Below are 15,928 nucleotides of genomic sequence, written 5' to 3'. Positions count from 1 at the left end.
GATTTTGGAAATAAATTAACCAGTTGATGGGTAACCGGGGTATCAAAATACTTATTGCATTAAAATAAATAAATTTAAGTTTACTTAAAAATTTTTATTGTAATCAATAAGTGTCCTCCTTGAATGTGAAAGTCTGAAATACTGTATAGCCGTGCTTTGTAATGGTCATTTTGTTCCATGTCTTACCGTGGTAGGAGAGGCAGAGATTGACCAATCAAAATCTGACCAATCAAAATCTAACAAATGAAATTCTGACCATGCGGTCCGTTACTCTGCCTTTTCTCCCATCTACATCCTTGGAGGACGGACGTTGTTTCAAAGTTTGTAATTTACCTCCTGCCACCCCGCCTCCGCCATTTGTTTGTTGTTTAAATTTATGTTTTAGCGTTTTCAGACCCATTTTCATGATTTTTCTGTTAAATCTAAGTGGTAATTACTGTAAATTTGGATTATCTCCCTTTTCAAAATTGGTTTTATTTCTCATCTTGATATCTTGTGTCTGCTAAAAATTATATGTCATTATTAATAATACTTTTGAGAATTTCAAACAAATTATTAAACGTCACAAAGGTGGCAACACACGACAAACTGTTTTACAGACTTTTTACTCATTGAAGGAGGATAAGATAAGGTGTTCTAGCTTTGAAAGGATTTTGGAAATAAATTAACCAGTTGATGGGTAACCGGGGTATCAAAATACTTATTGCATTAAAATAAAGACATTAATGGTAATTATCTAACAACCAAGCTCTACGATAAACATGATAAATTTAACTTTACAATTGTCAACTTACCTTACCTCTGCAGCAATATTCCTTCATCACATGTATACGGAATTCATATATCTCAGTTGATTCGATAAGCAAGATTTCAATTTCTAAAACGAGGTATATTATTGAAAAATAAGTTGGTGAAACAAGAATATAAACAATCTTGTAATTATTTCGTAAGTTCTATCATAATGGTCAATACTATTTCTCATTGAGTAAAATACTGACTGACGTTTTCATACTGCTTGTTAGTCCATTATTTACACACTGAATTAAGGACGGATCCTTCTGTTATTCCCCGATCATGACAAAGAGCACACGGCGGGTGTGACCGGTCAGCAGGGGATGCTTACTCTTCCATAACATATAGTCCAACCTCTCATGATTTGAAGGTCCGTGTTTGCTCTGCTCCTATTTTTTGTATTGTTTTATGGACGTTTTGATCTTGAATACTGTTCATTATCTCAATATCTCCATATGTGTCAATAAAAATTTTTATATTGCAATAGATGATAACTATGGGATATCCAGCGATATCAGGTCCTAAATCTGTTAATGATCGGATTGCCATTGTTGGAGCAGGGATAAGTGGAGTACATATGGCGTCTCTTCTAAAGGTCAGTGAAAAGCAATGTATCATGAGTTATGAATACTTTACAATTAAATTATGTAAATTGACGACGATGTTAGTTTTGTCTTACAACAATTCATTGTAGGAGAGGGGTTTCAAAAACGTCAAAATTTTTGAACAGCGAAACGAGGTTGGAGGAAAAGCATATTCGCGATTTTACAGGGGGGTATACAATGAGTTTGGAACAATTTTCATGACGGATACCTACGATCAGGTGGCCAGGCTGGTCCGGAGATACACTCCTCGATCCAGAATTAAATCCAAAAACAAGTCTTCTTTAATGGTCAAGGATTTCGGTTAGTCATACATGTATTAAGAACATTTCAAAATACATATATGCATTTTTAAATGTTTATCCTATATATTTAGGGAGTGAAGCATCTAAACATATTTTATATGATATAACGTAACTTGGGGGTGGGAGGGGGTGGGGTTACACTCTAGTAAAATGAAGCGTATTTACAGTTTTAAAGCATTTCTTCACTTAATTTTAAAAAATGAAGAAAGTTAAAAGATTACAAGTTGAAAATTTAATTGCAATTTTATATATCTGATTTTTAAAAATTAATAGTGTGATTTTGACATTATGACAACGTGAAGCTCTTAATCAAGAAGTGATAAAAATGTTATAAGAGAAAAAGTAATAAATATATGTCCCCTCTGAAAACAAAAAGGTTTGAATTTTGTTTTTCTTACGCATTCTGTATTATATAATATCAATATTATATACAATATTTGCAGTTTTTTTTAGGTCAATACATGATTTAGATACCTGAGGAGTACAATATTCACTGAGTCCGAAGGGCGAAGTGAATATTGTACTTCGAAGGTGGCTAAATCATCGTATTGACCGCAAAACACAGCAATAACTGTTTTATTATATGATTAAATGATAGCAAACTCCTCCAAGACTGTTTCTTTGCTTTAATTGAAAGTTTTAACAACAAGACATTGTAACAGAAAAAAAATGAAACAGGTCAATAATTCCTTTTGTTATACCCTTTTAAATATCTTTCTATATATTTATTACATGTGTACTAATAAAAAGCCCAACAAAAGAAATGTTTATTACATCGGTCTAACTATTTTACTGTTGACTGGCCTGTCGGTCCAACATAAGAATTGTTAACCGCAACGTCACTGCTACGTCACAAGTAATTAATAATCGTTCAATATCGGCGACGCGGAAATAGCCGAATTTCAGAGCTGCAAGAGTTGTTGCTACCAACAATGTAAGGAAGGAGGGATTTGATAAATAATTTTTGTAATATAATAAAGATATAATTGATTTGTTCTTTCTCAGCTATTGTTTATACTTACTGATTAAGCCATAATTTTCCATACAAAGTAATTGACAATATAGTGTATAATGATTAAATCTAAAGTGAGCACTGAAGGGTATAACAAAACAGTTATAGACTGGGATTCCGCCTGCGGCCTCAGGCAACATTTTCACCTTCAGGTCCAACAAATCATATGTTGCCCTCATACCCAGTAAATAACTGTAACATTTGACCTGCAATAATTCCTTGTATTGACCTGGAAGGTCACGTGAATGTCAATATAACGTAGTATTTTTCTAATTGATCTCACCCAATCAAAAAATAAGCAAATTATTCAATCAAATAATAAAACATCATATCAGCGTGTTTTTATATTATATCAATTACTAATTCCTCCTAATATAATCATTACTTCAGTCTATGCAGAACCGGAAAATTGAAATGTATCTTATTTTAATTGTAATATATACATTTTTAAATTGAAGGAAAAATAGTCAAGGATATTATTTAACGTTTATCTATTGTTAACTCTAGAATTTACGACCTGGGCCGAACGTTTGGCACTGAATACTGGAGAAAGATCTCCTCAGGCTGCCCTTAGAAGAATTAAAGCTGCCGTTGGAAGGTACGACAGAATCCATCACTGTCTGTTTGGAAACTATTCCTTCGAACTCATGCCTAGGCCAACACCAGAAGTTATGCGACAAATTCAAGGAACTGTACAGGATTTCTTAGAAAGGCATGATCTGATGTTAATAGCACCTATTTTCCGAACGTATTTAACAACGAATGGGTATGGATTTATCAACGATACTGCAGCTATATACGGTTTGGCTTGGGTAACACCGGAAGTTATTAAAGGCACATTTACACCTGAAAATGGGTTCTGGATATTAGAAGGAGCATTTCAATCTATTGTAAACGAGATGGCTAAGCAAAATAATTTGAATGTACATCTTGGAACCAATGTCGAAAGGATTCAAAGATTTCCTGGTCCTGGGGGTATACAAATAACATACTCAACGAAGGGACACCCAACTATTAGGACGGAAAATTTCGATTTTTTGATCTTATCTCCGGCCATGAGTTCTTTGCTAAATATCGTGGATTTCAACGCAAAGGAAAGGAATTTATTTAGCAGACTGTATAATGGAAACTTTGTTACGACACTGATCGAATCTGACAATGGCATTCGCGGCAACGATGCACAGACTTATTACAACGATGCGGTTGATCAAGACAACTACCCGGTGTACTTAACCTATAATTTCTACCACGCCCAGAATAACATTACGAAGGAGGACCATCGCCTTGGTATTCGGGAAAACGGTCCTGAAAGGAACCCGCAGGAAACGCAAATGTATTACCAGTATGGATATGAAAAGCCTTGGGCAAAGGATACTGATTTTATGATCCAGTCCAAATTAGCTGCATTCTTGAAGAAATTTAGAAAAACTAATCCAAGAATTTTGGAACAAATAAAATGGGGATATTATTTCCCCAGGTTTTCCGCGGAAGATGCTGACCGTGGGTATCTGTGGGATATATTAGATATGCAGGGTCAGTTTAACACCTGGTATATAGGGTCTTCAGTATACTTTGAGAGTATGGAGAGTGTAATCGAATATAATAATTTGTTAATGAGTTTATTTTATTCATAAATCAAAATTTCAAATGACTCTTAACAGGATAAATTTATATATATTTTTTTTTAATTTACGGTGCAACATTATATCAGGGTGCAAAAATAAAACAATAAATCATTCTTTTTTGCTAATTGCAAATTACTGTTAACGTAAATTACATTTGGCGGTGTATTTTTGGGGGGTGCATTTGGCTTCTACTTATTCATGTACATTGCTAAATGTCTTTAAAGATTACATCCATGATTAATGTTAATGCGCTAAATAAAATCTACAACTTGTTTTGAAAATCAATTACCGCCAAATATCGTACACACCAAGTATAATACTAGTACATTTACAGTACTTAGGTAAACAGTGACGGCAAGAAACCGTTCACAATTTTTTTCAGTAAAGATATATATTGTAAAATCACGTATTTTCGTGGAGTCAAATTTTCGTTGTTTGGGTTCGTTGGGATATTTTTGTTTGAAGGATTGTGTGAAGCTCAATCCTGAACCTTTGGGCAGAGTTTAGTCTGAACCTTTTTTTTTTAAATTCTGTATCATTTTAAACTTCTTACATTAAATTCGGGCTAGACAATGCAAAGTAAGATTTCAGTAAATGAAAAAAAAATGCAAAACATTATATTCCATTGAAATAAAATTCAGCCAAGAACGATATATATTGTAGCGAAGGATTTCTTTATGAAAAACAATAAAGTTATTTGCTCTTTGAAGTATTCATATTTTCGATTTCAATTTTTCATCCTCGTGTTTTACACATAGCTATTCTGTGGATTGAAATGATTTGCTGGTTCTGAACTATTGATTTAAATAATACCAATTTTTATGAATTCTATCAACATATTGTGAAAAATAATTACAAACGTATTCTGAAAGCCATGTCTATCGCCGAAATATGGCTGAAATATTGCCGACTTGGCGTTAAACAATAACAATCAATCAATCTATATGACTAAACATAGCTTTTCTTTTCTTGAGAAGATATTTTTCCTCTATTTTCTTAGTCGCCCGCGTGGCGCAGTGGTTTAAGGGTCTAGAGTCGATAAGTAAGGAGTTGTTCTGTACTTCGCGGGTTCGAATCCCACTGTGGGACGTGGAGACTGGTCCTTCGGATGAGACCGTATAAACTGAGATTCCTTGCCGCAGTAGGTCCTGGCGCGGAAAAGATCCCTCCCTACTCAATGTCCCTAAGTGTCGAGTATAGGACAAAATTTACACCTCTCCACCGACAATAATGGTGTCTCTATATGAAAAACTTTCGAGAGGGACATTAAACAACATATATAATCAATCAATCTACAAAACGTATTTTCTTATGCAAATCTTTAGATTAAAAAGTAAAATAGGAGATGTACAATGGCATTATGCAACTTGTGTGAAAGAATCATTTAACTTCATTCATTTGTAAAGGAGAAGATGTGGATAAGAGCTGGGTACCCTTCAATATTTTAGATAGAATGACAGGTCAATGTTTCGCCAAGGGAAACCCGAAATAGTATCCGATCAAAAAATAAAATAGAAGGTGCTCAATGGCACTATGTAAGAAATATTCTGTAAAAGTCTCATTAAATTTCATTCTGTGGTATAGGAGGAGTTGCAGATAAGAGATGGGTACCCCAAAGCGCAATAGACAGACGGACGTACAGAGTGCTAGAAGGACGGACATCTCGATCATTATACCCTCCCATTTTTCATAATCTGATAATTTTATGTGATAATTTTAGTTCTCTGTAAGCATTTAAATTATAAAACTTTCTTCAATTTAAAAAAGACCATTTGAAATTATGGCCAAGAGCTGACTGATTGATCGATTGTATGTTGCTTCATATCCCAATCAAAATATAGAGATATGTAACCATTTACTGGTGAAGGGCTTCAAATTTTGAGTTTTATTTGGCACTCATGGCCATTGAGCAATGAGGGCTCTTTTTCGTGCCAACATCTGCCATGACATTGGACCTGGGTTTTTAAGGTCTCAATCGAAGGACCCGCATCTTTCACTTCAAAGTGCAAAGTGCTGAGCGCACAATGAAGGAACAGTTGCAGCCATTATTTATCAACCGAAGTCAGTCACGGCAGAGATTCGAACTCACAACCTCCTAATCACGGAGGGATTTACCAACTGAGCCAACATAAAAGCTGAAAAGAATGAAAGGTCAATATAACATTTTTTTTCCCCATATTCATTTTTTTCACTTCTTTAATTTCCTACTTCTATTTCTCTTAAAATTAAGGATAAACATTCCCTGACAAAGCTTGTTTTACAAATATTTATTTATTTCAGACCTTTGTGTTCAGATAGACCTAACCTTCATTAAGTGTCTATCAGAGAATACCGTACATGTATACGTGGAATTTTAGCGAGACTCAAATTTAGCTATTATTACCCAACAACTGGTATTTCATTTTTAGCGGGAAGTAATCTTAGCGATTTTAAAATGCTACCTACAGAAACTATTACAAATAATAGCAATATTTTTTAAATATTCAATTTTACAGTGTCAAACCCTCACTCAATAATGCCAAAATCAAATCCTCGCTAAAAAAATTCTACTTATATGGTATTATAAGGTCATAGAGAGAGAAGATCTGACTTGAGCCTCCTTCAAACAGTTTTGATAACTACTGTATATGCCAATCATTTCTTCACATTCATTGTTTGTTCTTATATTTATAGTACTGACGGGATACCATTACCATGCTTACATGTAACACAATGATTTAAATAAAAATTTTATTTCTTTTTAAAAACATTTTAGCATAACAATGATATACACAGGACCGGACATTACACTGGTGAAAGGATAAGTTCTAATCTCAATTAAGTCTTCAATGTTTTTAAGACAATGGATCAGTTCTAAAAACTTTAACCACATTGTTGTTAACAGTGGTGATCCTTTTTGGACTTAAACCATATCACAATATATTCCACCTGACTTTTCATTGGTCCCTGAAAGACTATGAATATCATCAGTAGCATGCTGGGAAAAGGAAGGAGTTCTGGGAATGGTTCATGTTGTCATGACACTGAGGACTGTGTTTCTCCCTCTTCCTCCTCCACCACCTGGAACTGGGATACCCACTCTTCTGGCTGCTTCTCATACAACTGGAAAACAAACACGGAAATATTCATGTCAGGGTCTTTTATAATGTATACATGTACAATGCTGTATGTTTAGTTTACAAAATTGGGCTTCATGTTTTAGTGATTTTGGTGCAAACAACAATGCGCTCATTTATAAATACCACTAAAAAATCATAATAAATATATATGTAATACACAGTACAAAAAAGTGTAGCGTTAAGTTATGACTACGACAACAACTCCATTAACAGTGATTGCACTAAATTTTGAATCGCCAAATTATGTACAGGAACAGTATTTCTGTTTCATTTCTGTGTAAAACTTTCACATCATATCCTTCAGCGATGTTTATGGTCTTGGTCTTGGGGCCTGATTTTGAGTTGGAGGTAAATAACATGACGTCACAATGCACAGTTTCTCAGTATCAAAAGGCAATTAACATGACGTCAAGATGCATTGTAGTATAAACAGTTTGAAATACAACTGATTAGCCATAGGTTTAGCCATAGGAATGCTTTTGATTAAATAAGAATAAATTTGTTATCCAGGTCCAATTAAGGATGTACGGGGATTACCCAGGTTTTACTCAATACATCTTTAGGCCTCAGGGAATAAAACTCAAGGTAAATGCATGTGCACCCTTGATTGAATCTGGATAACTAATACTGTTTCCCTTTTGTTAGCTATATTAGCTATATCACCTGACTGACAAAGTCAAGACAATTCCTCTTGCTGATTTCCTTTTTGGCCCTGAACCCCCAGCGGTATTCGTACACGGGGGGATCAGAGTTAGGCTGTTTGGTGTGCTCCAGATATCCCTGTCTGACAAACTCAGTAGTTAACAGCTTCTTAACATCTCCAAAAACAGGATGAGTGTAACTGAAAATTCAAGAAAAATTGTCACATTTTCTGGATCGCTTTCCAGAAATTCCTCTGGAGTTGAAAATTGTAAATGTATCACGTAAAGAGATTTTTTTTATTTGCATGAACTTTATTTTCACTTTTTTACGCTAGAAAGTCTACTTGCTTTAATTTGACTCTAATGTTTATTTTTATCATTGAAGATATAAATAAACATGAACAACAATAAGCAGATTTCAAGAAAACTTTGTCTCACTTATAAATGACAAATAACTAATTTGAAAAAAAAAAGTGTTGTGAAGATTTGGTGATCTGCAGTAACTGCTAAATCAAGTGACATTATAGAAAGAACGTAACATAATCTTTTTTTTCAACACAGCTATGCTATTGTCAAGAGAACTAAATGTCACAAAACAGTGGTCAAATGTATATTAATAAAAGTCTTACTCTTGATCAACTCCAAGTTTCTTCAGCATATGGTACAGTTGTGCTAAAACAGAATATAAGAAATGAAAGGTTACAAAACTCATCTCAAGAAATGTCATCTTAAAGTTTTGACAATCTTTCCTATTAAATAATGTTAACCACACCAAGAGGTTAATTCTATTGTTACCCTCTTTTAATTACACAACTGGGAAAATACAGCATCTGAAGCATGAATGGAGTAAAATGAAATATGAAAGATAGACTTATCAAGAGTTATCAAGCCAAAAAAAGTCCACTGAAAGAATACAAAATGGGAGCAGAGCAAACACAGACCTTCAAAAACATCAGAGGTGGGATCAGGTGCCATAGAGGAATAAGCGCCTCCTATCAAGTGGTGCGGTATGCTCCTGACATGATTAGGTTAGTAGAAAACTCCATAGACAAATCAGTGTAAAAATAATGGCCCAACAATTTGTATGAAAACATAGGTAATCAGAGATTACAGAGCTCACCTCAACGAATGTTGTCTTTAAGTAAGGCAAAGTCACACAATTAACCAACAAGAAGTATACATTCCAAAAATGAAAATATTTTTAAAAGCAATTTTGATCTGATACTTTGAAATAGACCTACATAAAAAATTTAAACTACTTCTTCTTCATGAAAATGTAATGAAAATCCAGCATCTGAAGCAAATTTGAGAGTTTTCATCTCTTGATGCAGCATTTATGCAAGTTTGGTTTATACAATGTTATATAAGCCTTATAGTTTTTGGTAATAGACCTGTAACCATAACTTTTACCTTGTCTATTATCTGAAAAATGTATGTCCAATTCAGCATCCGAAGCAAGTCCATTAGTGTGCATCCTTAGATGTATCATCCATGCAAGTTTGCTCATTATAGGGCTCATAGTTTATTGGAAATGAAACATGCATCAAAACTAACATTTTCACTCATCCACAAAAAGTAGGTCAGATTCAGCATCCGAAGCAAGCCTGGAAGTATGCATCCCTAGATGTATCATCTATGCAAGATTGGTCATTAAAGAACTCATAGTTCCTTGGAAATGAAACCTGCACCAAAAACTTTTAACTATTCACTCAACCGGAAAATGTAGGTAAGATTCAGCATCCGAAGCAAGCCTGGTAGTGTGCATCCTTAGATGTATCATCCATGCAAGTTTGGTCAACATAGGGCTTAAAGTTACTTGCAAATGAAACCTGCACCAAAAACATTATCCTGTTCGCTCAACTGGATAATGTAGGTCAGATTCAGCATCCGAAGCAAGCCCGGTAGTATGCATCCTTGGATGTATCATCCATGCAAGTTTGGTCAACATAGGGCTTATAGTTACTTGGAAATGAAACCTGCACCAAAAACATTAACCTGTTCACTCAACCGGAAAATGTAGGTCAGATTCAGCATCCGAAGCAAGCCCGGTAGTATGCATCCTTAGATGTATCATCCATGCAAGTTTGGTCAACATAGGGCTTATAGTTACTTGGAAACGAAACCTGCACCAAAAACTTTAACCTGTTCACTCAACCAGAAAATGTAGGTCAGATTCAGCATCCGAAGCAAGCCCTGTAGTATGCATCCTTAGATGTATCATCCATGCAAGTTTGGTCAACATAGGGCTTATAGTTACTTGGAAACGAAACCTGCACCAAAAACTTTAACCTGTTCACTCAACCGGAAAATGTAGGTCAGATTCAGCATCCGAAGCAAGCCCTGTAGTATGCATCCTTAGATGTATCATCCATGCAAGTTTGGTCAACATAGGGCTTATAGTTACTTGGAAATGAAACCTACACCAAAAACTTTAACCTGTTCACTCAACCGGAAAATGTAGGTCAGATTCAGCATCCAAAGCAAGCCCGGTAGTATGCATCCTTAGATGTATCATCCATGCAAGTTTGGTCAACATAGGGCTTATAGTTACTTGGAAATGAAACCCACACCAAAAACTTTAACCTGTTCACTCAACCGGAAAATGTAGGTCAGATTCAGCATCCGAAGCAAGCCAGGTAGTATGCATCCTAAGATGTATCATCCATGCAAGTTTGGTCAACATAGGGCTTATAGTTACTTGGAAATGAAGCCTGCACCAAAAACATTAACCTGTTCACTCAACTGGAAAATGTAGGTCAGATTCAGCATCCGAAGCAAGCCCGGTAGTATGCATCCTAAGATGTATCATCCATGCAAGTTTGGTCAACATAGGGCTTATAGTTACTTGGAAATGAAGCCTGCACCAAAAACATTAACCTGTTCACTCAACTGGAAAATGTAGGTTAGATTCAGCATCCGAAGCAAGCCCGGTAGTATGCATCCTTAGATGTATCATCCATGCAAGTTTGGTCAACATAGGGCTTATAGTTACTTGGAAATGAAACCCACACCAAAAACTTTAACCTGTTCACTCAACCGGAAAATGTAGGTCAGATTCAGCATCCGAAGCAAGCCCGGTAGTATGCATCCTTAGATGTATCATCCATGCAAGTTTGGTCAACATAGGGCTTATAGTTACTTGGAAATGAAACCCACACCAAAAACTGCACCAAAAATGTTAACCTGCTCCAAAAACATTAACCTGGTAATTCCTTTGCTGAAATTGCAGCATCTGAAACTTTGACTGGTACAATAAAACACATTTGAAGCATCTTCCATGCATGTCTCATCAGTATAGGACACAGAAGTAATTAAAAAGAAAACTGCTCCAAAAAACTTAACCTTAACCTGGGACGCCGACGCCGACGCCGACACCGACGCCGACGCCGAGGGTATCACATAAGCTCCCCCCAACTTCGTTGAGGTGAGCTAAAAATGTCTATTAACTTTTGACTTACGAATAGACTGTATTTGCTAACAAGGTCATTGTTTTCACCAAAGAATTCAGGAAATGTTGACTTTAAACAAGGCTTTTGATATTGTTGTATTTCAAATTATTATTTGTCGGTAGCTTGTCTTGTTTTGTAAATAGTTTGCATGTAAATCATTCTCTTGCATATTGAATGTACTGGGAGCGACAAACTCCATATGCAGGTGCTGATGCTTGATGCAACATAAAGCACAGGAAGTTAAGGATAGAAAACTTAAAATCATCATGAATCTTGTGCAACATCCTCAACAGATTATTAGATGATGGAATAAACTAACAATCTATCTGACACCCACTGTTTATGAGTGTACTCACAATCTATCAATTCATGAGTTCCTGTACTCAATTCTATCATGACTTCACCATTCATGAGTGAACTCAAAATCCATCATGACTTTGACATTAATGAGTGAACTCAAAATGTTATCTAAGATAACGTCATCATTTATGAGCAAACTCACAATCTATCATGACTTCCCCATTCATCAATGTACTCACAATCTACCATAACTTCCCCATTCAGGAGTGTACTCACAATCTATCAAGACTTCCCCATTCATCAATGTACTCACAATCTATCATAACTTCCCCATTCAGGAGTGTACTCACAATCTATCATGACTTCCCCATTCATTAGAGTACTCACAATCTATCATGACTTCCCAATTCATGAGTGTACTCAGTACTCATAATCTATCATGACTTCCCCACTCATGAGTGTACTCAGTACTCACAATCTATCATGACTTCCCCATTTACGAGTGTATTCACAATCTATCATGACTTCCCCATTCAGGAGTGTTTTCACTTGTAATATATCATGACTTCCCCATTCATGAATGGACTCACAATCTATCATGGTTTCTCCATTCATGAATGGACCCACAATCTATCATGACTTCCCCATTCATGAGTGTACTCACAATCTATCATGACTTCCCCATTCATATGTGTACTCACAATCTATCATGACTTCCCCATTCATATGTGTACTCACAATCTATCATGACTTCCCCATTCATAAACACGGCACTGAGTACCACCATGAGGAGTCCAGTCCTGGCGTGGTCATCTTCTGACCACTCTACTGGGGTCAGGCTGAGGCCGGGCACCTGCTCTAGCTGCTCGTCCACGTCAGTGTCCAGGGTGTTGACCAGTATGTACATCCCCTTCTGTTTGTCCTCCAAGCTGACCAGCTCTATCCCAAATATCTAGGAAGGCCGGAAATTTACTTTAATACTCCACATTTTGGCACTGGTGGGTAATATTTAACAAAACAAAAGTTTATTTCAGAGGTTATTTAATTTTGTACAACTAACAATATTCTTTGCAGTGATTCATTTTGAAAATTGAATGAATGGGTACAGTGTACCCCTCTGTCAGAAAGCAATGGGTCAGAACTCAAAATCAATGGGTCAGAATTTTAACAACTATGAATGTGATATCAAGCCAAGTTTTTTTCTTCAGTTACCGTATTTGGCGGAATATAATACGCACTTTTTCCTAAAATAAATTTCTGTAAGAAAGGAGTACATACTTTACATGAAAATGGGATTTTCATATGTTTTTCTTTCAGGTGAAACATGGCTATCATACGTACATACCGTATTATTACATATAGAGACATGTGTAACTTCTTTTGTTTATCGCCATATTTTAATATAAACTTCGGAATTTATTGTTGGAAAGTACATGTATGCTTGTTAAAAATGTCATTTTCATAACCTTTTGATACTATAATTACATGAAAAAGCAAGTTAAAATTAATTTGAGCTGCATGTTTATTGTCTCCCCGACTCTCCGTGAAGGCCGCCATTACCGATGTTATTTTTAGACGTTCACTCCTTCCGTAATAATCAGACAAAGTAATGTCTTTTTTTTTAAATACAATAATAAAAAAATATTTTAGGTTGTAAATAACTCAGTGAAAATTCACTGCAACATAAACACCCTCTCTACGTACCAATGAAAGGAAGCCAATGTTTTAAACACGTGCGCTGGTCACTTGATAATTATCTCCCAACACCCCTCCAGGCAATTAAGTGTCTACCAACTCCAAAGCAATGTTTTTACAGTTAGATCACTGATTTTTTACTGTCCTTATAATTTGCTTTGATTATTAACATTTTCTTTGTTAAAAATCGGGACGGTTTATGACCAGCTTTCGTATACTGTGTCAGCGGCTGAGCGTGTGTTAATTACGACATATTAAACAATTAAAAACATTTGTTAAATGTAATTTTACCGTATCTTATACTTTAAGCCTTTTGTTTAAATGATTTATAGAAGACAAATGAAATATGAAGTGTGCTAAAACGTGTTGCAGTTGTTCCGAAAAACAGAATGAACGATAAAAATAGAAACTGGAAACTTCGATTCTATTTTATGCGGGTTATCACTTATGCGTATTCGGGACGCACTGGACAAATACAATGGGTATTTAATGAATTTAATGCATAAATTAGGCAATACGCAGGGCAAAATGAATCACTGTCTTTGCTAAAATCTACAGAAGAAGATTGAAAAGTGAACAATTCTAACATGATGCCTGGACTCTTAATTGAAGCATTTATACAACATGTATGTACAATAAAATAAATTCGTTTTAATATATAAAAAATTCCTAACAGTTACTCATTCAAGCTTTTGAAATAAGTTCATTGTGTAAGGTATCAGGCATCATCAAGAATATTGCATGCTGCCCATTTATTTTGTGAATTCTCTCAGGATAAGAAATTTATGAGTTGCACTAATAGAATTTGGTGACAGAGAAAAAAAACTATAGAGATTTTTTTTATCACATTTCTAATTTTAACAGACACAAGATTATATAAGGTCTGATAAACTTTTCTGAACTATCAAATTTTGTTTCAAAGGTTGAATTTATTCATTCAGCATGAGTAGTACTTGCTTGTTAATATCTTCCACGAGCTAGAAGCCAAAATTGAATCATATAAATAAACATTATGGTTTCCAGAACTATTTTTTATACTTATCTTTATTGGCATACGACATTTTACACAATTTACAAATAAACATCCTTTTTTCCAACCATTTTTTTGTGACTTACCTTTCTCAATTTTTCCTCAGCTTGTTTGATTAGTACGGGGAAAGCCTTGCTGTGTTCTTTTAGTACTTGCTTGTTAATATCTGTAATAATTTACAATTATTATTAATTTGTATCTGACTCAGAAAATGGGCGGAAGGAAGGGGCTGAAGCCAAAATTCCAGCCTAATCATATAAATAAACATTATGGTTTCCAGAGCGACCTATTTTTTATAGGCCGTGGCTTAATACTGACCTAGTTTTTTAATGGGTAGTTTCTTCTGGTCCATTATCAGTAGGAACTGTATGAGGTCGTTTAGTTTCTTCTCCTGCTCTCCTCGGTCCATGCTGGAGTGTGCCTTCTCTGCCTGAGTCCCCGACACCTGAGAACTTGGTATTCTGTCATTGTCTGTCTGTAAGAGTAAATATCTTAAATTATATTTATTGTAACATCTTTTATCTATCGATACTTATTCCTTTGCCAGAGAGTTTGTGTACGAGTTGACTGTAAATCAATTAGTTGATAATATTTTCAATGGATACAGAGAATTATGACAATCAAGTCTACACAGAGGAAAACGAACAAGAAAGAATTTTGGCAATTTAGTTTTTACTTGTGAAACTGAACCCTATGAATATTTAGATCTTCTGAGGCATACAACATTGATTAATGTCATTAACAGTTCTGGTTAAAATGTAGAGCAAACTATTGCCAACCAGGTCTGGTACAATCACTAGATTTAGCTACGTAGCTTGATTTACCTACTTAGCTTTATTTACCTACCTGAGGTAGCTTTATTTAGCTACCAAATCAATTTATTAATATAAATAAATAGCTAAATAAGACTACCTGAGGTAGGTAAATAAAGCTACGCAGTTAATTCTACCTACATAGCTAAATCTAGTGATTGTACTGGACCTGCCAACATCCTGCATAAAAACATGAAAAAAAAGGTACTTCAAACGAGACAAATTGCACATGAAGAAGATTGATATACATCTCTGAACAATATTTTAGTGAATATAAATGGAGATAAATTATAAAGATACCTGCTTCTGTGTTCTTGGCATGATGTTGGTTTGTTTTTAGTGGGCTATTTTCTCTTTTACTGATCGCGGGAAACACATAAGGTGTAATCTCGATCCCGATCCTCGAAATTATTATTGATGTATTTCTAATGAGTGTGCAGATTATAATTATAAAAAAATGCTCAGAATTTTTTGAAGAAATATCAACTGATTTTTTTTTTAAATATTGATTTTACCATTTTGCTATTTAAATGATTTGTCAAAGTC

At 35.0% G+C, this 15,928-nt stretch overlaps 2 protein-coding genes across 2 annotated transcripts; one reads left to right on the top strand and one right to left on the bottom strand.

The window, feature by feature from the left end:
- Positions 1-1,279: 1,279 nt before the first annotated feature.
- On the top strand, positions 1,280-4,376 carry LOC134279817 (uncharacterized). Its single transcript, XM_062762229.1, has 3 exons — positions 1,280-1,387; positions 1,487-1,697; positions 3,219-4,376. Exons 1-3 carry the CDS (start codon positions 1,280-1,282, stop codon positions 4,343-4,345), a joined length of 1,446 nt encoding a protein of 481 aa, XP_062618213.1. The 3' UTR covers positions 4,346-4,376.
- Positions 4,377-7,052: 2,676 nt separating this feature from the next.
- Positions 7,053-15,793, bottom strand: LOC134279833 (non-structural maintenance of chromosomes element 3 homolog). The gene is made up of 7 exons (XM_062762248.1): positions 15,683-15,793; positions 14,889-15,045; positions 14,657-14,736; positions 12,584-12,797; positions 8,726-8,768; positions 8,119-8,296; positions 7,053-7,438 (listed from the first exon to the last, which is right to left on the bottom strand). Exons 1-7 carry the CDS (start codon positions 15,701-15,703, stop codon positions 7,352-7,354), a joined length of 780 nt encoding a protein of 259 aa, XP_062618232.1. The 5' UTR covers positions 15,704-15,793; the 3' UTR covers positions 7,053-7,351.
- Positions 15,794-15,928: the final 135 nt, after the last annotated feature.

The sequence above is a fragment of the Saccostrea cucullata genome, unplaced genomic scaffold (assembly GCF_032062105.1).
Source record: "Saccostrea cucullata isolate Sc308-1 unplaced genomic scaffold, CSIRO_AGI_Scuc_v1 ctg1762, whole genome shotgun sequence".
In the NCBI taxonomy this organism is placed as follows: Eukaryota; Metazoa; Mollusca; class Bivalvia; order Ostreida; family Ostreidae; genus Saccostrea; species Saccostrea cuccullata.
Note: the sequence above shows the minus strand (reverse complement) of the source record. Positions and strands in the feature narration are given on the sequence as shown.